Source organism: Berghia stephanieae, chromosome 2 (assembly GCF_034508935.2).
Source record: "Berghia stephanieae isolate SIO BIC M18660-M18661 chromosome 2, UCSD_Bste_1.3, whole genome shotgun sequence".
Classification (NCBI taxonomy): domain Eukaryota; kingdom Metazoa; phylum Mollusca; class Gastropoda; order Nudibranchia; family Aeolidiidae; genus Berghia; species Berghia stephanieae.
The window spans coordinates 97,426,777-97,449,599 of NC_088361.1; the positions used below are offsets into that span (position 1 = coordinate 97,426,777).

Consider the following 22,823-nt stretch of genomic DNA (forward strand, 5'->3'; position numbering starts at 1 on the left):
AAATCCTGCTCACTCTCGATTTTTCAACTTGTCACGATTTCTTCCATGATAAAATTTAAACATATTTTGTTTGATTGATTTCTTGAATTAACCACTTTTTGAGGGTGAAAATTTGTTGCGATTAACCAAACTTTGTTACAATTAACCAGTGACTTTTATATAGAATTAATTCTGTTTCTTAGGAAATGTTGTGATTAACCTAAAGTTGCGATTAACCGAATTGTGATTATCCGGAGTGGACTGTAGTAGTAGTAGTTGTAGTTGTACTAGTAGTAATAGTAGTAGTAGTTATAGTAGTAGTAGTAGTAGAGTTGTTGTAGTAGTAGTAGTAGTAGTAGTAGTAGAAGTAGTAGTAGTAGTAGTAGTAGTAGTAAATAAAAAGTAGTGGTAGTAATAAAAATGTATTAGTAGTCATATTAGTAGTAATAACGTTTGTTGTTATAGTTAAAGTAATAATTGTAGTCGTAGAATTATATTTTTAGATAAAAAGTAACAAAATTACGGACTCCATAAATCCTTTGTCAAAGTATTATTATTATTATTATTATTATTATTATTATTATTATTATTATTATTATTATTATTATTATTATTATTATTATTATATATATATATATATATATATTGTTACATTATTGCTCTGTCACAACACTCAAGTTGTGATAGAGAGTTACATATTATAACTTCATCATTCAGTAAATAAACTTATATTTCATCAAAGTAAAATAGGGACGTTTTTTGTTGATATTTGATCCTGCAATAAATCATTTTATTTTTTTTAGGAAGAAACAAAGCCATTTAAAGCGATGTTAGAGGTAATGACCAAATTTTTCATGGAACGCAGAGGTCAGGCTTCTTCTGATCCTAAAATACCTTCTGACGATAAATCTGGATTCAGTTCTAACATTGACTATAGCCCTCAAAAGAATGACCCCAGCAGTGAACCTTACGTTTTGAAACCAAAGCCTCGACCTTCAACTGCATCTTTGAAAGCCATAAAAGGTAATTGGACTATAAGATGAACTTCAGGTCCTGTTGATTACTGTTAATTGACGTTACCAAGATCCTAACTCAAATTTAATAGTTAGTTACTGTATTCCAGTACAACTCATTTGTTGAGTATGGACTCTCGACTGTCAACATTTTAAGGGCAGTTTTCATCCTCAAATGTTTTAGAGATATCTTTGAAGTAGTGTCATGTATCTGACACATTTTGTATAAAACAATATTAATTTTTAACCCTTGTCAAAAGAAAAAAAAGGTGGCGGTATTTTTAAAATCTTGTGCTGTAAAAATTCTAGCATTCGTCACAATGTAAAAACAAGTTTGTCTTGATTCAAAATTTGACTAAAAATGTTATGTGTGTTGTCAATTAATAATGACCTTGTGGTTCTGTTAATACTGTAAACGCTATAGTGTAAAGCATATTATTTAAATGATTGATTTGCTTCATAATCACAATTAACTCCTCTAACATTCATTTAAATAATATGCCTCCTTGAATACTCATTTTCCGATCTGAAGATCGGCTTTCATGAAATGTAAACCTTAAGATAAAGAATCCAAAATATTTTAAATTTATATTTATCACTACCACAAAATGTACTCTGTAGCATGAGGAATATTATCCTTTGCTAGAATCGTTTTCAATATAAATATAAAAGAATACTAATAATGATAATGATAATAATGATGATGATGATAATAATAATAATAATAATAATAATAATAATAATAATAATAATAATGATAATATTAATAATAATAATAACAATAATAATAATAATAACAATAATAATAATAATAATAAAGATAATAATAATAATAATAATAATAATGATAATAAAACTATTGATTTAAAACATATTATTCTTGCACTCATTTTATATTATTCGGAATAAAGCAAAGAACAATGACCTTGTGATGGATGATGATGTGGAAGGAGAGACCACGATGGGAAGTGGAAAGTCAGGCTTGATATCAGCTGGAGAGATGCCTGATCATGGTGTTGCTTACACCACAAAGACGCCAGCCAATCGACCCGTGTCTGCCAAGCAAAGACCAGGAGCTATCATGAGTAACAATGATGTAAATCTTTTTTCAAATCCCATCACTGACACATTAACTCATTATTATTTATCAATACTAAAAAAAAAAAAAAGGAAAAAGGGTGAGTTTTTATATAGCGCAATATCCACTAAATATGCTCAATACGCTTTACAAAGGGTCCCTGACCAACAGCAACATGTAACATGTAGAATGAGACATCGCACGTGTTAGGCGATATTACAATTTTTACAGACAGAGACAATGCTGTTAATAGCCAGGTACTCATTTTACACCTGAGTATGGTGAGAACAAAGAGCCTTTTCCAAGGACTCATCTATGCGCCGAGCGAGGCTCAAACCCAGGACTTTCCGATCCAAAACCGAGTGCATACTACAAGATCATATAGTACTATGACTACCAGTGTTTACAAACTTTGTAAAAGCGTTTCTCATTTTATAAGAAGCGTTTCCTCATTGTGTTGACCAAAACTGCAGCTAACATTTTCATTTTTTTTTTCTCTTGTCGTATTTGATTAGTATTTGCCATGACTTTACTTTAGTTTTATTTATTTATTTTTTTTCATTGATAATTTTAAAATTTACAAATTTATTAAGATAGAGCTATCAGATTGCAATCCGGGTTGTTGTTTTTTGTTTTGTTTTTGTTTTTGTTTACTTTTCTTTTTTTCTTTAAAGGGGGGGGGGGGGATGTTGTGATTTTTACTGTGTCTAAAGACCAAAAATATTAAATTAGTCTAATATACATACATTCTAAAATAAATGTTCACGCTTTTTTCAACTGCCTCAAACCCCCTCTCTTCTGTCTTTAAAAAGATATTTAAGGACTGGAACAAATTGATCTACAATTTTATTTTTAAAAGAAAATGGTAACTGGTCTTTTGTAGCATCATCTGATTGACTTTTTGTTTCAATTAAAGAAATGTTACAATTGCAATTAAGGCTTTTAGAGCTCGACAGGTGAGACCGAAATTACTGAACGGTCTTTAATTGTAATTTTTCATTTTTTTAAATTTGATAAATTGTTGAAAATGAATCATAAATTAAATGTTATTTTTGCTCATCTTAATGAACAAGCATACCTCAAGAATTTTCACTTGTGCTGAATTTATTCCAAATTTTCTGGTAGATACAGTGCTGCCTTATCCTGACAATTTCTATCATCAATATTTTACCCTTCAGCTCGGAAAACCTAGGCGTCATTCCTCACAGTATATGAAGCCAAAACCAATGGGAATGTCCAGAATTTCTGTATCAGAACAGCAACAGCAGCAGAACAATTCATCAGGCATTGGAGGTCAAGATTTAATGCTAAATGGAAAATCTATCAACACATCAGATTCCGCAGACCCTTACTCTGCTTCAAATTCATTGTCATTTTTGAATTCATCAAAAACCTCAGAGAGAATTAAAAAAACAAATAGCGAAGAGGCATCCCCTGTGTCTTTTGAAGCTTTGTTGATGAAAGGGGAAGAACGAGCCAATCTTTTACAGAAGATTGGCATGGATAGAAAAAGTGATCGTCTTCAGGATGAAACTTACAGTGTAGAACATTCCAGTATGGTTTCTGATAAAGGACAAGCACAGATGACTCATAGGAAAAGGTGGGTGTGTACCATTGATTTGAACCATAACAGGTGAAAAAAATTGAGAATGGCCTCTTAAGTGAAAATGATATATTTTCCTTCTTGGAATGTCAAATTCTCAACGGAATAGTCTTCTTTAGATTGTGAGTTATATTTTGGAATGTTTTATTGCGGGTTAATTTTAATTGCATATAACATAAGAAATTTTGTTTAATCAAGTTTAATTTTTGGGGGGCTCTGACCTGTGACAGATGAGCAATCTCATAAAAATGGAGTGATACTGGTATTCATGCCAACTGCTTGTTCCTATGGAGTTTTTTTTTGTTTTGTTTTTTTTTTTGGGGGGGGGGGGTTTGTTGTTTTTTTTTTTTGTAGACTAATGGAGAACCTGCAATATTTGCGTAGAAATAAAGACTATTACAACAGGCACACTCATCTATTTTACATATTATACTACCATCTTGTGGAAATTAACATAGATCTAGACAAATATTTTGAGCTATCAACGACAAAATCAGTTAGGTATAAAGTGTGTAGGTTCCCACAAATGAATTTGGCAATAGCACAGCCAGTGAGATAGTGATTCCCAACGTCAAATGACCGATCAAAATGCCCGAGTGAGGGAATGCTTTCTTGTTTTTTGGGGGGTTTTTTACAATGTATGAAAACTTTATTCAAGAGCAATACATTTTTTGTTTGTTTGTTTGTTTGTTTGTTTTTAACTCCCAGGCCAACTTATCTAATGACCCTTTTAATTAATATCAATTATATTGGTTGGATTTAATTTCAACATGTTAGATGCTGTTGGGGAAACGGAATGATTCAAGAGCAATGTTTTCATTCTTCATTCTAAATCCTAATACAACAATCAATTTATAGTTCCAATGCGGATGTCAGGGAAAGCACCGACGTCAGCCTAAAGAAAGTGATCGAGTTGTGTACCTAGATTTTTATGATCAAAACAAATTAATACAAATAACATAAGACATCATGTATGAATTGACAAATTAATCTAATGTAATTTTTAAATGATTATACTATTGTATTGTTGAAAATTAACATAGATCGAGCTGAATCTTTTGAGCTATCAGTGGCCAAATCCGAAGGCCAAAGATTAAGGACTCATGATTACGCCCCATCAGATATCCTAAATAACCATTTGAATCAACAGCAATGGAATTGCCCTTAATTTAAAAAAGGTTTTCAAGTTACACGTATATCAATCTGTGAAAAATAGTTTTATAATTTTTAGATTGCAAGTAATTTTGTGCTCGATGATAAAAATTTAACATTGGCTTTAATGAACAATGTTGATCCTCAACCCTATTTTTTCTTTTTAATTTTCCCTTTTACTTGAGGCTGATTTCCTTTGGTTTGGTCATTCATTTTTTTTCTTTTTTCATTTTTCTTTTATGTTTTTTTTTTTTTTTTTTTGGTATTCACTATGTCTGATATTGATTAAAGCAACAAATTCTTTCTTACAATCCATTTTAAACCTGCATCAGGACTATCAATTGTCGTTGCCATCTGCAATATTCTTTTTTTTTAAATCTAAATAGTGATTCAAGCTTACTGAGTACCAAGAAATCATCTGACATTGAAATTGGAGATGTTGATGACTTGGATTCCGAAATCGGTAATCTAGATATTCAGAGACCAGTTTCAGCTCTTTCAAAACCAAAACCCATTCAAAAAATCCATTCAACACCAATTGATGTAAAAACTGCCATGGTATGTATTTATGTTTAAATTTGTTACTCTCCTTCTTTCAAGTTCGTAAAATAAAATGTTCAAAGTACTTCAGAGCAATTGTTCTGTTTGAGTGGGGGGGGGGGGGGGGGGGGGGGGGGGGAACCAATAAAGCTTAGCGTTTAGAGATACAATTATTATAAATGAACATATGATTTTTCCAAATACAGGTGAATTGAATCACTATATCCAGACTAAAAGATTGCCTTTTATTCGCATGTCCATCAATTGGCCACATAATAAATGTATGGGTCTTGAGGATTTGTATTTTATCGACCATTTCTTAATTATTATATCTCAAAATAACCACAGTCCTCTAATTGGATATATTTAATATTTTGATCACAGAGTGCCTCAAAGCATCATTATTTGAAACACTACATGCTATTATTTGATCATCATTGAAGTTTCTTCATCACTCTTTTTAAAGACCTAGCAGAAAAAAAAAAACTTAACACCAATTTTTAAATACTTATGTCTTATTTTGATATATCAATTTCTTTTAAAACTTTATGTAGAATCTCAAGAACCTGGTACTCGGATCCCCTTGTCAACAGTACAACGATGAATGGCTTCTCCAAGGTTACAGTTTTAGTGATATGCCAGATTTGAAGTATGGAATAGTTCAGAAAAAAGTAAGTTAATTTTTCACTTTTACACTTTTCTACTTTGGTACCAATAATGGAATGTGACATAGCAGACACTGAAAACAGAGATAAAGATGACATGTTCGATAGTCAAGCGTTTGCCAGAAGTTATTCTCGATAGAAGCCTATAGAAGCTCCATATTGACAAACCAAGTAGACCCTGAAGCAATTATAATGAAAGGATGATGGTGACAATGACGATGATGATGATGAAATCTTGTATAGCGATGTAACTCCAATACATCACTCTTAATGGCTTAATTTATAGATTACATTGGCTTTTAATTTATTTTTTTTTATTTTAATGGAGTTGAGTAACGATTATCAAGTCAAAAAGCAGAGTGATTTGCAAATCCTGATAAGATATCAACCGTCCTACCTTCCACACTGAATTAGTCCAACTTTACATTGATACAAGGACTATACCTTTAGTATGGAAATGTTCCTTTGCCCAACCTATATATATGTAAAGACAGAAAAGTAGCAGAAGTAAGATGCAAACTCGATGTTTTCATTAACATGCATGAGCTGATTACTTTTAGAGCTATTTAATCAGTTTATCATTTATGTAACAACTCAACTTAAATAATTTTCTGAACAGAATCCAACACAAGTTTTGTAAGTAATATTCTTGACAAATAAAAACAATAATGAGTTATATTTATATCAACGGAACTTTACAAACAAGGCCTGATTAGTATAATCTTCCTCTGCTTCACTAAATCATTCGACAAGGTTTCTAACCAGTAACCACTCAACAACTTAACAGCATGGGCATCTAAAATAGCCACTTGGAATGGATACTGACATCTCTGAATGACCATATACAGCATGTAACAAGGCAATTTCCGTCCAAGGCTTTCTCAAGTGAAAGCAAAAAGCTGCATTTAATAGATTAAAGAGAAATATTATAATACTTCTAGTGAAAACTAAGGTTGTTTAATTGGGATTTACACAATTTAAACCAATTTTTAAAAAAACAAAAAAAAAAAAAATGAAAGAGTTACAAATATCCACCATGCACAGGTCATGGTAAGCTTACCTGTCATCTGCATTTTTTGCCAAATTGGGACCTAAAATTTGCCAACAAATTTGCCGAGGAGAACTAAGCATTTCACTAAAAATTAACACGCGATACAGAAAAAAATATATGTATAAGACAATTTATTACATTTAAGGAGGCTACATTTATTAATTTACACAATGTAAAGCGATTTATGCGCCCAAACTTTCAGACAATCACACACACACACAAACGTACACTTTCAGTCAGACTAATCAAAGGCCTAGTTTTCTTTTACTACTCAAAAAAAGAGGCATCGATAAACTTATTGTGGTAAAGGAAAACTAGTCCTTTGATGTTGTTTTCTGTGAGTCTATGCCTTCTGGAAGACAAGACAAGATTGTAAAGAGAAAAACTTCGCTCAGCATCAGCTGACGAGCATGTTGAGAAGGCATACCGGGACGCCAATGCAGCGAGAGCTGGAACATAATCTTTCACAGACTTCCAAAATAGGGTCAGATCTATAATTCCAGTATCAGACTCTCTCACAGCACTGGGCCCCAGTTTCTCAATATACCTCATGAACTCATGCTGAGGAATATCACAAAAATTGGGAATTGCAGTGTATGCAGATACACTGCGAGGCATAAGAGCAATATTCTTTGGACTGAAAATCCTAATGTGCTTGGTTTGGGCCCATGCAAAGCTGCAACATTTTTTTTCGTTATTTTGTTTTTGCTTCTTTTTTTTCCCAAAATTTGCTACGCGATTTCCCAATTTTCCCAAAATTTGCCACGATTTGCCAATTTTGGGAAATTTGCCCAAATTTGCGGATCGCCCTGATATTTGCGGCTGCAGAACAAGTTCAAATTTAAAATTCTCCACTTGATAATCAAAACAACAGGACATAATATTATAAAACTGTTTATACCGCTTGCCAGAGAGGAGATACACAACTCTATACATTATTTCCTCGATTTGACCATCTGTGACAATAATCTCACCAAAGATTCGCTGTGACAAAAAAGCCTGAGACCACAGAGCATTTAGGTGAGCATTGCAATGTGACAAAGCTTCTAGGTGGGTTCTCGACTGTACACTAATGCAGCTAGGAATTTACGGCCTGGATAGATCATCATAACATAGTAGTGTGACGCCGTTAGAAGCTTCTACTACAGATTTGGAGATTAGCTACCCTTAAACTTATTAACAAATATGATATTCTCATATTTATAAAGTCAGTTTTGAGATAATAATGTGAGGCTTTCTCTATGCGTTAGTGGCTTTTGATTTGCATTCACGTTTTCCCATTCTGTCATAAGATTATATTTTGGATGCATTTGCTATTGTTTTCATTTTGAAATTTTATGGTTAAAATAGTCAAAATGTAACAGTTAATAATTTTTAATGTAAATTCTATTTAGAGTTGATATCCCCCCCCCCCCTCTCTCTCTCTCTCTCTCTCTCTCTCTCTCTCTCTCTCTCTCTCTCTCTCTTATTTTCTCTCTTTCTCTCTCTCTCTCTCTCTCTCTTTCTCTTTCTCTCTCTCTCTCTCTCTCTCTCTCTCTCTCTCTCTCTTCTCTCTCTCTCTCTCTCTCTCTCTCTCTCTCTCTCTCTCTCTCTCTCTTTTTTATTTTTTATTTTTTTTCTTTCTCTCTCTCTCTGTCTCGCTCTCTCCCTCTCTCTATCCCCTCATTTTCTCAGCTGATCCCTCTTGAACTTTCTCACTCCTGTGCCAGTCTTTTGTTGTGATTACCCTCCAGCCATTACTCTAAGTCCTGGTTGCATCTTCACACTGGTCATCCTCTTTTGCTTTCTACATTGACCACTAATATTCTTCTCAGTTTTCTGATAAGTTGAGAACTAAGTGGATATAACTTCTTTTTTTTTTTTCAATTTCACAGGGTGGACCTTGTGGTGTTTTAGCTGCAGTTCAGGCATGCGTCTTACAAGAAACACTATTTGGACCAGAAAGATTGCAACCAAATAAATGGTAAAAACGGAGAGAAAAAATCAATTGGAATGCTTTTAATTTGCCATTTTTTTTCAGCGTGATGAAAATTTGCAATCTAATCTAAAGCTTTTTTAAAATATTGATAATTCTTCTGTTACAGGTTTAATCCTAGTCGTCAAGAGCGCTCAAAAGCTTTAGCACAAGCCTTAGCAAATTTGCTTTGGAGAGCTGGAAGTGAGATGAGGGCTGTTGTTGCGCTGTAAGTGATTTACTTGGTTTCCTGCTCTATAAGACATATAGGCATTGATGCTTAATAATGCTTTCATTCATCCGTAAACTTTACATAATTACATTTAAAACAAGAATAGAGTCATGTAATCAGGAATTCTGTAATCCTATAATCTATAATCCTTACAAGATTTGATCTTCTTTATTTCAACTGTGTTATCCATACATTCATGATTCAATATCGAAATAGTTAATTTTGAACAATTAAGTAAGAAAAAATAGGGTTTCTACTTCTATGATCAGTACTCCCAATCTTAGAATCACTCACTTTCATCCAAAAGAAATCCACTTCACATTGTCTATCTGAATGGTTAGAAACCTGACACGATGCTCGATGACAAGATACATAAACACGATTTGTGGTGTGGTCAGACAACGCATGCACTCGCTGTCTCTTTTCTGCATAGTGTGTGTGTGACTCTGTAATTGCAATGTTATATCGGCTGACAGTGAAAGTTTCTTCTTTGGCTTAAAGTTCTCTCTCTTTTTAAAATAAAAACTTACATTTTTATCACACCATCCTTGGTATAAGCACTTAATACTATCCTTTTTTATCTCCTCTCAATACCACAGGCCATCAGAAACAACTCATCTTTTGAGCAGCTCAAAGTTCAAAGGTGATGGTGTGACAGAAAAGGCAAGTAACAGAATGAAATTTGTATTAAGATTTTAAAGTGTGTTGTCACCAATAATTACTTATTCTCTCTATGATTTAATGATAGTGAGAAATTTATCTTGTAGTCATATCGACCTATGATTCTCAGAGTCATATTGCTTTTAAGTTAAATTTATCCTCCGATTGCGATTCTAATGGCAGATAATTTTGTTGATGACGGATTGAGGAAGTAATCTAAATATACAATTATTGTTCTAACTAATTTTATTACCATTTAGTTGACGGATAGCATTTTTTTAGATAACAGAATATAAGAAAGTTATTTCCATATATTTCAATTATGCATTAAATGCAGGGGGATTTATGCGATGGGAATGGTGATGACACATCTTTATAATTGTACACGTGTTTACTATTTAAGGCAATTTCATCATCTAATCGACTACAATTAATTAAGTTGTTTGTCAAATTCATGTCATTATCAATTGTCTTTATTTGTCTCCAAAACTTACAGCTCTCCTTGTACACTTTTACAAATTACCAGGAGTTGTCAAGTTTTATGTTGCAGTCAGTGTCACAGGTGAGAATTTTTCTATTCTTACGTAAAGGATGAGAAATGTAAATGTCATTAGTATAAAGTATTTCGGGAGTATAATTGACAAGGTTGACAAGGATGGAGGCACAGAAGCAGAGGTGAAAGCACAGAAAGGCACAGGCTGCATTCACTTCTTTGAACAGAGTTTGGAGAACTGAAGATATCTCCCTTCGACTAAAGCTAAGACTTTTCAACTCAAATGTGTAGTCTGTCCTACTGTATGGATGTGAAACTTGGAATGCATCGCAGTTTGTAAACAGTTGAATGTGTAAGCTACTCTGAATAAAATGGACGGATAGAATTAAGAATGAAGAAGCATGGGAAAGAACACAGCAGAAACCAGTGGGAGAGGAAATAAGAAGAAGACGATGGAGGTGAATTGGACACACCAGTAGAAAGAATGACTCCACTATAACAAAGAGAGTATCGGACTGAGGGAGAAGAATTAAAGAAGCTGATATAACGGAGAAGTAATAAGTCATGGAACGAGTTAAAAAAGTTAGCTCAGGATAGAGAAGGATGGAAACTTTTTGTCTGTGGCCTATACCCTGACCCAGGGTGAAAAAGGCAAAGATGATGATAAAGTATTGAATTAAAATGAATATAATAGCTGAAGAAAAAGAATGTCATTTGTTAAACGAAATGTTTCAAGCTGAAAACCCTTCCTCTGTTCACGTAATAAAACAAAACAATTAAAATGGTTATTGTAAATGCAGAAGAGGATAATAATAAACTAGCTAACTTGGTAGAACACTCGCATCAAACACAAAGGGACCAGTATTGATCTTGAAGGTAGTCGAGATTTTTTCTTTCCTGCAATAGACTAGCACCCTGTCCAAATGGTAGCAAGCAAATGCTATTGTCTGTTTAACATAATAGAAAACCACTGGATAAACTCCGACTTCATGGGCCCCATGGATCTTAAGGACTGTGTTCTACTTTATCTATAATCCAGAAAGACAGGAGGGGATAGTTAGAATTTCATTCATTTGTATAAAATATTTTTTATCTCTTCTCCTATCATTCTAGATTATACGGAAAGTAATACCATTTGAATTATTTAAGTAGTTCATAAATTTCATCAGCTGTTATATTAATATTTGTGCAGCTATGTGGTCTTGTGGTATGACACTCGCCTTCAGATCAGAAGGTCCAGAGTTCGAGTCCTGCTCAGAGCAGTGCCTACTTGAATCCTTAGAGAAGGCTCTTTATTCACATTCTCTCGCCATACTCCAGTGTAAAAAGAATACATGGCTGTTAACAGTGTTGTCTCTGTCAGAAAAAAAAAAAATGTAATACCACCTACATATTCAGTGTTGCTGTTGGCTAAAGACCCCTGTAAAGCACTTCGACTTCAAGCACTTTTAATGGATATTGCGCTATATATATATAGCTCAAGGCTCAATACTTTTTACAGTTCACAGATTCTAGCAGCTTAGTATTCATAATGAAAAAAAAAGAATGTCATTACCCCTGACCGCTGTGTGGTTCAAGCCTTTATAGAATTACTATGGAAAATTAAAACGTTTTTGAATCTCAAGAACAAATATTTGAGGTGGTCTGCTTTATATATATTTATAGTCTTATATTTTTCCTGTCCAAAACCCCAAAATTCAGTTTAAACAGGCTCGTATTTTACTCGTATATTGTCATAAAGTTATTTATTTGTTGTTTTTTTTCTCTTGTTTATTCACTGCTTGTTTTATCTTTTTATTCCATAGTTTGAAAATGATGGCTGTCCTGGAGTTATTCTCACGATGTATTCAGCAATTTTGTCCAGGAAACCTCATCAGTATGTTTTAGTTTTGTTTTTTATTTAACAACTCCCTTTAATTGTTTCCAAATCCCCACCAGATTCTTTTGGTGATGTTAATAATACTAATAATAATACTAATAATAACAATAATAATAATAATAATAATAATAATAATAATAATAATAATAATAATAATAATAAAATTCCCTGTATTCATCCCCATGGGGAAATTTGTCTTTAGGGTCTATTCCAAGGGAAGATGGAATAACCCAGGCATCAGCTGCAGTGCAGCGCCGCAAAGTGAGCTAGGGCGAGGTGACTTACTCAAGGCCACACAGCTTGGCGGTTGATCGAACTCAGTACCTTTTGGGCACGAAGCAAGTACCGTACCTCTGAGCCACGCTGTTCCCATAATAATAGTAATAATAATAATAATAATGAAAATAATGATAATGATGATTGTGATAATACTAATAATAATAATAATGATGATAATAATAATAATAATAATAATAATAATAATAATAATAATAATAATAATAATAATAATAATAATAATAATAATAATAATAATAATAATGATAATAATAATAATAATAATAATGAAACCTATGTATTGCATATCTATGCCTCTTTGGTCCCAGTGTAGAGGGCATTACTTGAAAGGTTCCTAAAGTTCATACAAAAACTTTTTATTAAAATGAAATAATTGACTCGATATTCAGACTCTAAATTTATAATATATTTTCTTCGAAAATTTCTTGAAAATATCTAGCAAGCTTTAATGTCATCATAGAGACCATTCCACAACTTTTGACCAAAAATTTGAAACAAGGTTCCCGGGCTTGAATCTATTTCACAGAATGTATAGTAGGAGAAAGCATTGATTTTACTTAAGTGATTTTCTCTGTGGTTAGTAATGTAGTAGATCATGAGGATATTCAACAGCTGTTTCATGCATGCATTTAAAAGACTGCTTAATACCTACGGTATGTTTTGGGCTGTTTGAAGTTAATTCAGCTTGGTGAGAAATGAAGTCACTTCTTCCATTTCTTATTCTGTAGTGCAACACATGGAGCATAATCTTGGACTTTTTGAAGGTGTTTCATGTTTTCTTTTAAATCGATTAAATAAAAGTATTTCATTATGAAAAGACTAGTGATACCACAATGATCTTGTCAAAAATCGTTGTATGCAGCTTATATTTGTAAATATGATATTCCATAATAAAACTGCAGAAGATTTTATTATTATGATAAACATTAACACTTATCATTATGAAAACAATGTATTTGATGACAATAGTCTCATAATATAATGTTCTATGTTATCTTTTGCTTTCCAGAGTAAAATCCGACTTTGACACCCCCGATGGTAAGATGATAGCTGCTCATGGATACTGTACTCAGGTATGTCAAACCGACAGGCAAAATAGCTATTGCGTCTTGATTATTATGTGACAAATTAGAGAACGAGCATTGGTATAAGATAAAGATCTGGGATTAATAGTGTGTATGAAACAGTGCCATGCACAGCAAGAAACTTTGTCTGTTTATATAATCGGTATACAAACCACCCTATCTATCCCTCCCTCATCCCCATCCCCCTTTGTAGTATCTGTAGTACTGTATATTACATATTGTTAGTCCATTAGTTTTGTATGGTAGTGTTTCATAACACTTTTTTCAGGTCTTTTTCTTGATTATTATGGCAAGTCAAGAGTTTGTGGGAAAACGGTATCATCTGATGAAGATATAAATGAAAATGAAAGCCTGGCTATGTGTAGAAATTTGTCAGAGTCAGATGTATACCTCTTGATTAGCCATCAAGTTTAGGCTTTGTTTGTTTCCCAAAGTGTCTTTCTCATTTCGATTGTATGTCTTATAACGCTCACAGTGTTATGGATACATATTTGAATTTTATTTTGATATCACTTTTTCAAAATATTATATTTCTTTTTCTTTATTTAAAGCCAGAGAAGTTTCCTACTTCGTTTTCTTCCTTTGACGTGCTTTCAATTTCGCATTTTGTTTAAAATTTCTACTATAATAATATTGTACAGACTTTTGGGTTTTCGTTTGTTTTTCTTATTTGTTTGTTTGCATTTTTTTTTAGGGGGGGGGGGGGAATGTTTCTTTGTTTTTTGTTGTTTTTTTTTGGTTTTGGTTTTGTTTTTTGTTTTGTTTTTCTTTGGGGGTGAGGTAGTTTGTTTTGTTTTGTTTTTTTTTACCTTTGCAATTATTTTGTAAATGGAGTTCAGTCACAGCCAACTCAAGATTTAATCATTGTTTCACCTTGCTGAATTTCATCAGAAATGTTTTGGTACAGCGTTACACAGTGGTATAGTTTTCACCATGTGACTTGGAGACACATAGTTTAACTCACTCAACCCTAACACCGACTAAATCCGTAGTTTACCCGGGGTTATTTTTACCCCATGCCTATTTATTACATTTTTCTGAGACAAATTATAGGCTTAATATCAAAGCTAATGTTTTTAGTTTTTACATGTTGGTGATAGTTGAATAAAACTATCTATGTACATGCTCATTTTTTATACATTTTTTTTTTCCAATTTTGAAAAGTAGCAAGAATCTCTAGGACTGAGTGAGTTAAAACACACCTGCTGCTCTGTGTACCTTGAGCAAGTCACCCCGCCTTTGCTTATTTTGTGGCCGTGAACAATTTTAATCATCCCTTGAAATGAACGCCAAAGACCTATGGGGATGAATAAGTGGAATTTTATTTTATTTTATTTTTTATTTTTGAAAAAAATCTTTTGGCATTTCATACCCAGGATGAGTTATATAAGAAAAATCACAGCTACCATTCAAAAAATGCCCAAGCGAATTAAGTCAGATTTATATTTAGAATATTTGTCTACAGCCACCCAGTTCATTTTACAAGTATATTCATTAATGGGCTTGGAGCGTTGCTCAGATTTGCGAGTATTTTTGTCCATCTGTAAGGTCGAATCAGTAAAGAAATAAATCCCATTCTCTTTGATGAAGGTATGTCGTATCTTCACTCAGTTTTTTTTATGTTAAGCTTAAAATTTCCAAGCGTCAGGTTCACTCCTACAAAATACCGCTTTGAGACGATTGGTCTCTAATAGAGAAATATATTCAGGACTGGAACAGCAATTGGGAAACAGGTGGATAATAAAGTGCAATGAAGAGAGATATATATTTGTTTTGATGTGTAAGCAATTAATATTTTTGCAAAGCGGACATTTACAAAGACATCATGCATGATAATTTAACAAACTTTTTCTCAGGATCTTGTGAACCTCCTCTTGACGGGAAAAGCAACATCAAATGTGTTCAATGATACGATGGAGCTTGGCTCTGGTGACGGAGAAGATCAAGTCATTCTGAAGGGAGTCTCCGGTCGTTCTGACATCGGATTACTGTCTCTGTTTGAACATTACAAATCTTGCCAGGTACCTACTGTACTTTAATGTTGTTTACTGTTTTCTCAAAAAATTGAAAAGATCTATATCATCTTTTTTTTTAATGTATATTTTTTCTTTGTTTTAGATTATAAAATTGTGCTCAATATATTTTTACTTCTTTTAAAATGACTAACTCAATCAAAAGCTAATTGATAGTTGTAGTAGCCACTTTGTTGGCTATTGAATTATACATTATTTCCCTTTTTTGCCAGGTTGGAACCTATTACAAAACTCCTAAATATCCAATATGGGTTGTGTGTAGTGAAAGCCACTTCAGCGTATTATTCTCCACTCGTAAAGATCTCGTCAATGACTGGAAGGCAGAAAAACGGTTCGATCTCTATTATTATGATGGTCTTGCAAGACAGCAGGAGGAAATCAAACTAACCATTTGTAAGTATGATTCTATCATTATATTATAATTGTATTTCAATTCCAGTATTTTTTAAAAATCCAACTCATTGCCCTTCAATATAGTATTTCATTTAAATGATCACAACATTAAAAGAATTTCAAAACTAATTAAATTAATAGAAAGCACTGACGTGTCTAAGTCCTCTTTCTTTGATGTAAGTCAAGTGAATTGGCATGTCAGAATTTCTCGGGCATTATATATTTTATATTTTATCAATGAGATTTATTTTATCTTAATAATATATCTGTAATTTTATGTAAAAAATAGTGGCATCTGGATTTAAAGCAATAAGATTAAACAAGATACGTTATTTAAAGAAAGTCTTTTTTTTTTCAACTTATTAGTATTAGTGTTAGCATCTTGCATTCAATTAAACCTCAGAAATAACGAAATTTAACCCTCATTGTCACAGGCATTGTTGTACCTGTTTCATTGTTGGAAGGCAAAAAATGTCAGAATTGTATTCGATTAATAAAAAAATTGTTTATATTTTCCCAGCTAATCTTAATCCTACCTACAAGCCCCCAGCATCTGAAGAAGATTTGGTGCCACCTCTGGATCATTGCATTCGTACAAAGTGAGTTGCTGGATAGCACAGCATCTGTTATCTTACTAAACACTAATCCTGAATTTTACTAAACACCAACCTGAATTTTGGACAATGGTCTCTCAAATTCTTATTTAAAAGTTTAAATAAGCAATTAGCGTTCATCCCGCTTCTTCTTCTTCCTTGTTAGTCTGTAACTTCAACATTTTGAAGATTCTACAGACTTTTGCATTGTTCTTTTACTCGAGATTTGAGATCATTCCACTGCCTCAAAGTTGACGCAATGAAAGAGTTGAAGTGATTGTGAATGGCTTCCTCTTGTTCTGTTGAATATCAACAAGAGGCAATTTCACTTGGTCATTTAGGCATTTGCAAACAATTGTCAAGCTTTCTTCTCTGTTGTAATGGGTCAAGGTCTTAATCAGTTTTGTAGGTTTTTTTTTTTTTGTTTGTTTTAATTACCTAATAAATTTTAACTTCCCTGCTTTGTATTCGTTTGATTTCTTTGATTTATGACTTGTGATGAGGGTCCCAAACAGAGCTGCTATATTGTAGTGTAGGCTGAACGAGGGCTTTTACCACTCTAATTTTAATTCATTCTTGCTGCCGTTTAAATTTATTCTGTGGGAGCCTAAAATAGAGTTTGCTTACATGATCTTTCCAACACTTTGTTAGAGATTGTTATTCCTTCACATTTCGCCTTGCTATTTTCTCTGATCTGTTATTTATATATCATATATTTTGAGTGTGCAATTATCCTGTATTTTGTGAATTTTAGAACTTAGCACTTTTGACGGTGAAATTCCATGCTAATTTCTTTTCCCCAGCACTGTAAATTATTTAGCTCAGTCTAAAGAAATTCTGTGTCTTATTTCATTCCCATTGTCCGAAGGCAGTCATCCGCAATCTTAGTTGGTTTCCTGGTGTAAGTCTCTCTGCCTTGTCATTAATAAGGATTAAGAATAGGAGGGGTCTGAGAACTGTACCTTGAGGAAGACCAGACATCACTTAAGTTGACTCTGATGGCATCCACAACAACTACCTATCTTCAATTGGTCATGGGCTCAATTCATTGGAATTTTGTATTCCATATCTGGAGTATATGGTGGGCGTCTTCTTCTCCTTCATCACAATCACACATGCCTGTTTCTCCACCATATACTCCAGACCTGCCTTAACTATGCAACAGCAAGAGGCGATATTTGGCCTGGAACCACACCTCTGCAGACCAAACTGTGTGGGCCCCTGACAGAGTCGAGGAAGACAATGGTGTTCCTCCACCAACTAGACATTCAGACATGAAGATAATATGAGGGGTAACGAAGGAAAAAAAAAAAGAATAAGTATTCTGTATCTCCAGAATTTCAGTGTCAATTTATGATGGTGGAATGTGTTGAAAGCCTTGATGAATTCTAAAAAAAATGGCATCAGTTTGTAATTTTTTATTTGTTTTCTGCTATGTCATTTATTGTTGTGGTCAGTTGTGTTCCAGGTGCCCTTTTTTTTTCCTAAAACCATTTTGTGATTTTGTTAACATTTGATTTGACCTCTACATGATTCGTGTTAGAAAATATGACAAATTCCAGTAATTTACTGGTGGTTGGTGTAATAGATACTGATCTGTAGTGTTCTGCTATTGTTTGTTTTTCTCCCTGTCTGTAAATCGGTGTAAATTTTCCTTTTCTTTCGCAATTGTTAGCTTCTTTCCCTTGGTTGACTGATCTTTGTGAAATTTGCGTCAATGTAGGTCCTCGTTTGAGCAGTTTTTCATTAATTTCCATGGAATGCTATCTGGCCCAGTTACTTTGTTTCTTAATCGCATTTGAAGCTTTGCAACACCTTTCTCTGATACTTTGATTTCCTTTATTATAAGTGTATACATATTGTCTTGGTCATATGTAATATAATTCTGCGTGACTGTTGGATTGGAGGAAACTGGAACAAACTGGTTATTTAGTATAAGATAAATATCTGAACAAGTGTGTATGATTGTATTTATATATATTTTGTATATTCGCTTAAAGTTTTTTGGTCTGATTGAGTGAATCATTACACTTTTGTCCCTATTTCTACTTTTGATTTACATACAACTTGAGTTTTTATTATTTCGTCGGTATAGTTCTCTTTGGTTATCAGTTTTTATCTTCTTGAAGGTGTCTTTTTTCCACCTCAGAGTTGTTGGGTTTTTTTGTGTTGTTGTTTTGTTTGTTTGTTTGTTGTTTTTTGGGTTTTTTTTGTTTTTGTTTTTTTTTTTGGGGGGGGGGGGTCTTTTTTGTTTTAGCTTTAGATTCAGTTCAAGAAGTGCCTGGTTGCCTGTTTGTTTTTCTAACTCCCCCCCCCCCCCCCCCCCCCCCCCCCCCCTTAAAAGATATCTCAATATGTTTTTATCTTTCTCTGTGTGAGTGGTTTTAGATTTAGAATTAGTAAGAGAAATATATAGAAGACCATTTTGAGGGACCCATTTTGACAGGTCATCAAAGGTAGTCATTTGCCACATTGGGTAAGGCAAACAACATAAGGTAAGACAAAGGGGAATTGGTTCAAATAGGGAACAGATGTAGATTCCAAGAGCACACTATCAGTATCAGTGTTATCAGTGTACTTAGTTTGAGATCACCTAAAAGTCTCATCCAGACACAAGCACTGGACCCCACTAAGAGGAACACACTCAAATGTTTTACAAATCATATATAATATAAAGAAACATAGTGCATATCAGAGAGATGATTTACAAGGAAAAAAATATCATCTCCCAAAACTAACTATACATTTCACTGTTTCCCTCTCAGTCAGGGCATCCGGCCAGGACCAGAACAAAACCAAGTAATCTCATTCCAAGGCAAAGACAGAAAGCAAGTTGGAAAACAGATATAGGGGAATAGAAGACGCAGTAAGTAACTCTGTCCACTATGGGAGGTCAGGAACCCCACCCAGGGTGTCGTCACTTGAGGCAGTGGATAAAATAAGTAAGATGTCTTGGTCTTGTTTGAAAAAAAAAATACTGCCCTTGAGGTGATTTTACAAATAAATTGCTATTATCATTATCATTGCTATAGCCCTGTTGACCAATAGCAGACATGAGTGGCAAACAATCTATTTTGTAATGTTAGATTAATTTATTCTCTTTTTATCTTAAACCCCAGATGGAGTGATGCTGAAATAGACTGGAATGGCTATGACCCCATTTTATGATGATGACGTTTATGATGCCTGCTGTGATGTGCAGGAATTTGTTTAAAATTTACATTTTATCTTAAATCTTGCATTGTCAAATATGTCACCCATAAAGATATTAAATGATGTCCACAAAAACTTGATTTCAACACCAATTAAAATATGTACAACTTTTTGTATGGCTGTGAATGTATTTGGACATAACTTAATTTCATTATAAACAATCATAAAACCAGAATCTTGTGATTTAAATACCAGTTGTAGGAATAATTATTACATTTTTACGCAACGAGCCAAACTGTGATAAATCTGTTTCCGTGGTTTAGGGTCTGGACTTAACATGGTGTAGAAAAATTAGCTTTTAACCCTTCTTTTTTTATTTGACTATGTGCATTGCAGTACAGAAAGTCTTAAAGCGTCAAAGAGTAAGAAAATTATTCAAAATACATCTGTTATTGGTTTTAATGCACCATCATTCCTTAGCTTCGTTGAGAGTAAGATATTTTGCCATAGCCATTATAATAAAGTAGCACTTAATTTATATAAACTATATTATAAAAAAATATGCGTAGATGTTCAACTATTATTAAAATCTGTTTTGCCCCCCAAAAAAACCCCCCAAAAACCCACATCTCGCAACGAGCCAAACTGTGATAAATCTGTTTCTGTGGTTTAGGGTCTGGACTTATTAACATGGTGTAGAACTGAATTAGCTTTTAACCTTCTTTTTTTCTGTTTTTTTTTGTTGTTTGTTTTGACTAAGTGCATTGCAGTACAGATAGTCTTAAAGCGTCAAATAGTAAGAAAAGTATTCAAAATACCTACATCTGTTATTGGTTTTAATTCACCATCATTCCCTAGCTTCGTTGAGAGTAAGATATTTTGCCATAGCCATTATAATAAAGTAGCACTTAATTTATATAAACTATATTATATAAAAATATGCGTAGATGTTCAACTATTATTAAAATCTGTTTTGCCCAAAAAACCCACATCTTTTTAAATATATTCCTGTGTCTATTTAATTAATTGATTTCAGTAGAAAATAACATAAGCTTTTTTTATTTATTTATCATTATTTTGATTTAGCAAACCCTCATGTAAGCATGGATTCAAAAGAATGATTTATTTCAATGTCAACCCATCGTCAACCGATTTTTATATTTCCTTGGGGTAAATAAAGCATGGTAGTAGTGGCATCAATAATAATGCATCTGTAAAGTGTACAGTGGAGTCTTTGATTTGGTCAATGACCAGCTTCCATTGTTTTATTATTCTGGTTGACTTGGGATTTTACGCAGCTCTTGTCTTCTTTGACAAAAGTTTTACTAAAACTCACCAAATCAAAACCAATACTACAATTATCAATAAAAGCTGGAAATGTAAATATTTCTTTGTTTTTTTTTTTTTTTGTGGGTTTTTTTTTTTTGGTTATTGTTGTCTTCCACGTGTGGTTCGATAGAAGGCTAGAAAGTGCCCTATCCATTGATAAAACTGGGGGCCAAAGTTGGCCTAATCCCCATCCATTCAGTCATTGACCTCGCTCAAATGTCACATGATGACTGCAACATGATAAAAAATTAATGTAGATTCAGCACTAAAAACATACATCTAACATTCTAACCTATTTTTTCTACCTTCCTGATACAAAAGACCAAAATTAAGTCAATAAATATAAATAACAATGTGAAATTGAATGTAAACTTCAATTTAATATACGAAAACAGATAATATAGACGTTTCAAGTTTCCCCTTTATCAAAACAACAGGATGAATGAAACACTAAAGACGAATGAGATAATGTTGTAGTGGCATTGTTAAGAAGAATAAACAAAAACATTGTGGGGCAGGAAAAAAAAATGTATTCATCTTAACGCCACTACCACATTATCTCATTCGTCTGTAATGTTTCATTCATCCTGTTTTGTTGATAGGGGAAACCCGAAATGTCCATATTATCTGTTTTCGTATATTAAATTGAAGCTTACATTCACTTTCACATTGTTATTTATTTCTTTGAGCTTCAAGCAGAATAGGAAAAATGTGTTGGAACAAATTGCAGACCTGATCTGCAAATTTGGTTTTGGTTTTTTTCATGGTGACAAATTCAATCGGTTCAACACTATTCAGAAACAAACCAATTTGACATTGTGCCTTGTTGCCGAATTACTCTGACCCTCTCTCCCAACACAAGCGCTGTTTAGGTCCATCAAACAGCCAAGTCTAATTTATCTCTTGCAGAAAATAATATACAAAGATACCAATTATGTTGCCTCTTATTCAGAGTGACAGGTTGAGGCAGTGGAGGCAGACTGATTTGGGATGGAATTTTTTTTTTATCTTGTATTTTCTTTCTTGCTTTGTCTGGCATTGTTTTACACACACTTTTTCAGATCTCTTATTCTGATTACAGCAAGCTACTGTTTCTTAAAATTGTACGCTACAAAACTGTGATTTCCTCTTGTTTATTTGTTTTTATTTTTAGGGATTTTGGTCGGGGATAAGTGACGGATTGTTCATGGAATCTTCGGTTCTCTCTAATTTGAACTAGTCTTACTTTTTTTTCTTACAAATGTTTAATTGTAGATCTGAAGTTCATGTTCACCAAAGAAAAATAAAATAGTAAGACAAAGGGGACTGAATCAAGTAGAGAACAGAAGATTCCAAGAGCAATTTATCAACATGCTTATTTTAGCATTCCATCAGAGTCCCATCCATGCACAAGCAACGAAGCTTACTCTCAATTTTTTACAAAGTACAATACAGTATATTTAATACTAAAAACTATAACAGAGAGGTGATTTACAAGGGAAGAACTGTTTATCTCTCATAAAGGGAACTATACAATACATTTAACTGCTTCTCTATCAGCTAAGGATCACCTCTAAGACCTAGCAATGTCAATCCAGAACAAAGACGTGAGCAGCGTAGAACGGGTCATTTGACAAACAACTGAAGGAATACATTATTTTT

At 33.2% G+C, this 22,823-nt stretch overlaps 1 protein-coding gene across 2 annotated transcripts in view; it reads left to right on the forward strand.

Annotated features, from left to right (window-relative positions):
- The window catches only part of LOC144965975 (putative ubiquitin carboxyl-terminal hydrolase MINDY-4), a 22,804-nt gene extending 1,567 nt beyond the window's left edge, over positions 1-21,237 (forward strand). Inside the window, exons 3-18 of one of the 2 annotated variants that reach the window (XR_013644132.1) lie at positions 783-1,002; positions 1,904-2,088; positions 3,249-3,670; positions 5,212-5,383; positions 5,920-6,036; positions 8,956-9,044; positions 9,166-9,264; positions 9,867-9,930; positions 10,424-10,489; positions 12,226-12,296; positions 13,606-13,669; positions 15,538-15,702; positions 15,927-16,107; positions 16,628-16,706; positions 19,820-20,275; positions 20,651-21,237. Coding sequence is in view for 1 of the 2 variants with exons in the window: in XM_078901892.1 (XP_078758018.1) it covers positions 783-1,002; positions 1,904-2,088; positions 3,249-3,670; positions 5,212-5,383; positions 5,920-6,036; positions 8,956-9,044; positions 9,166-9,264; positions 9,867-9,930; positions 10,424-10,489; positions 12,226-12,296; positions 13,606-13,669; positions 15,538-15,702; positions 15,927-16,107; positions 16,628-16,706; positions 19,820-19,868 (2,043 nt within the window). In the remaining variant the exon portion in view is untranslated. Of the gene's footprint in view, positions 1-782; positions 1,003-1,903; positions 2,089-3,248; positions 3,671-5,211; positions 5,384-5,919; positions 6,037-8,955; positions 9,045-9,165; positions 9,265-9,866; positions 9,931-10,423; positions 10,490-12,225; positions 12,297-13,605; positions 13,670-15,537; positions 15,703-15,926; positions 16,108-16,627; positions 16,707-19,819 lie in introns of both variants that reach the window. The other variant, XM_078901892.1, reaches the window with a different exon arrangement.
- The last annotated feature ends 1,586 nt before the right edge of the window (positions 21,238-22,823 follow it).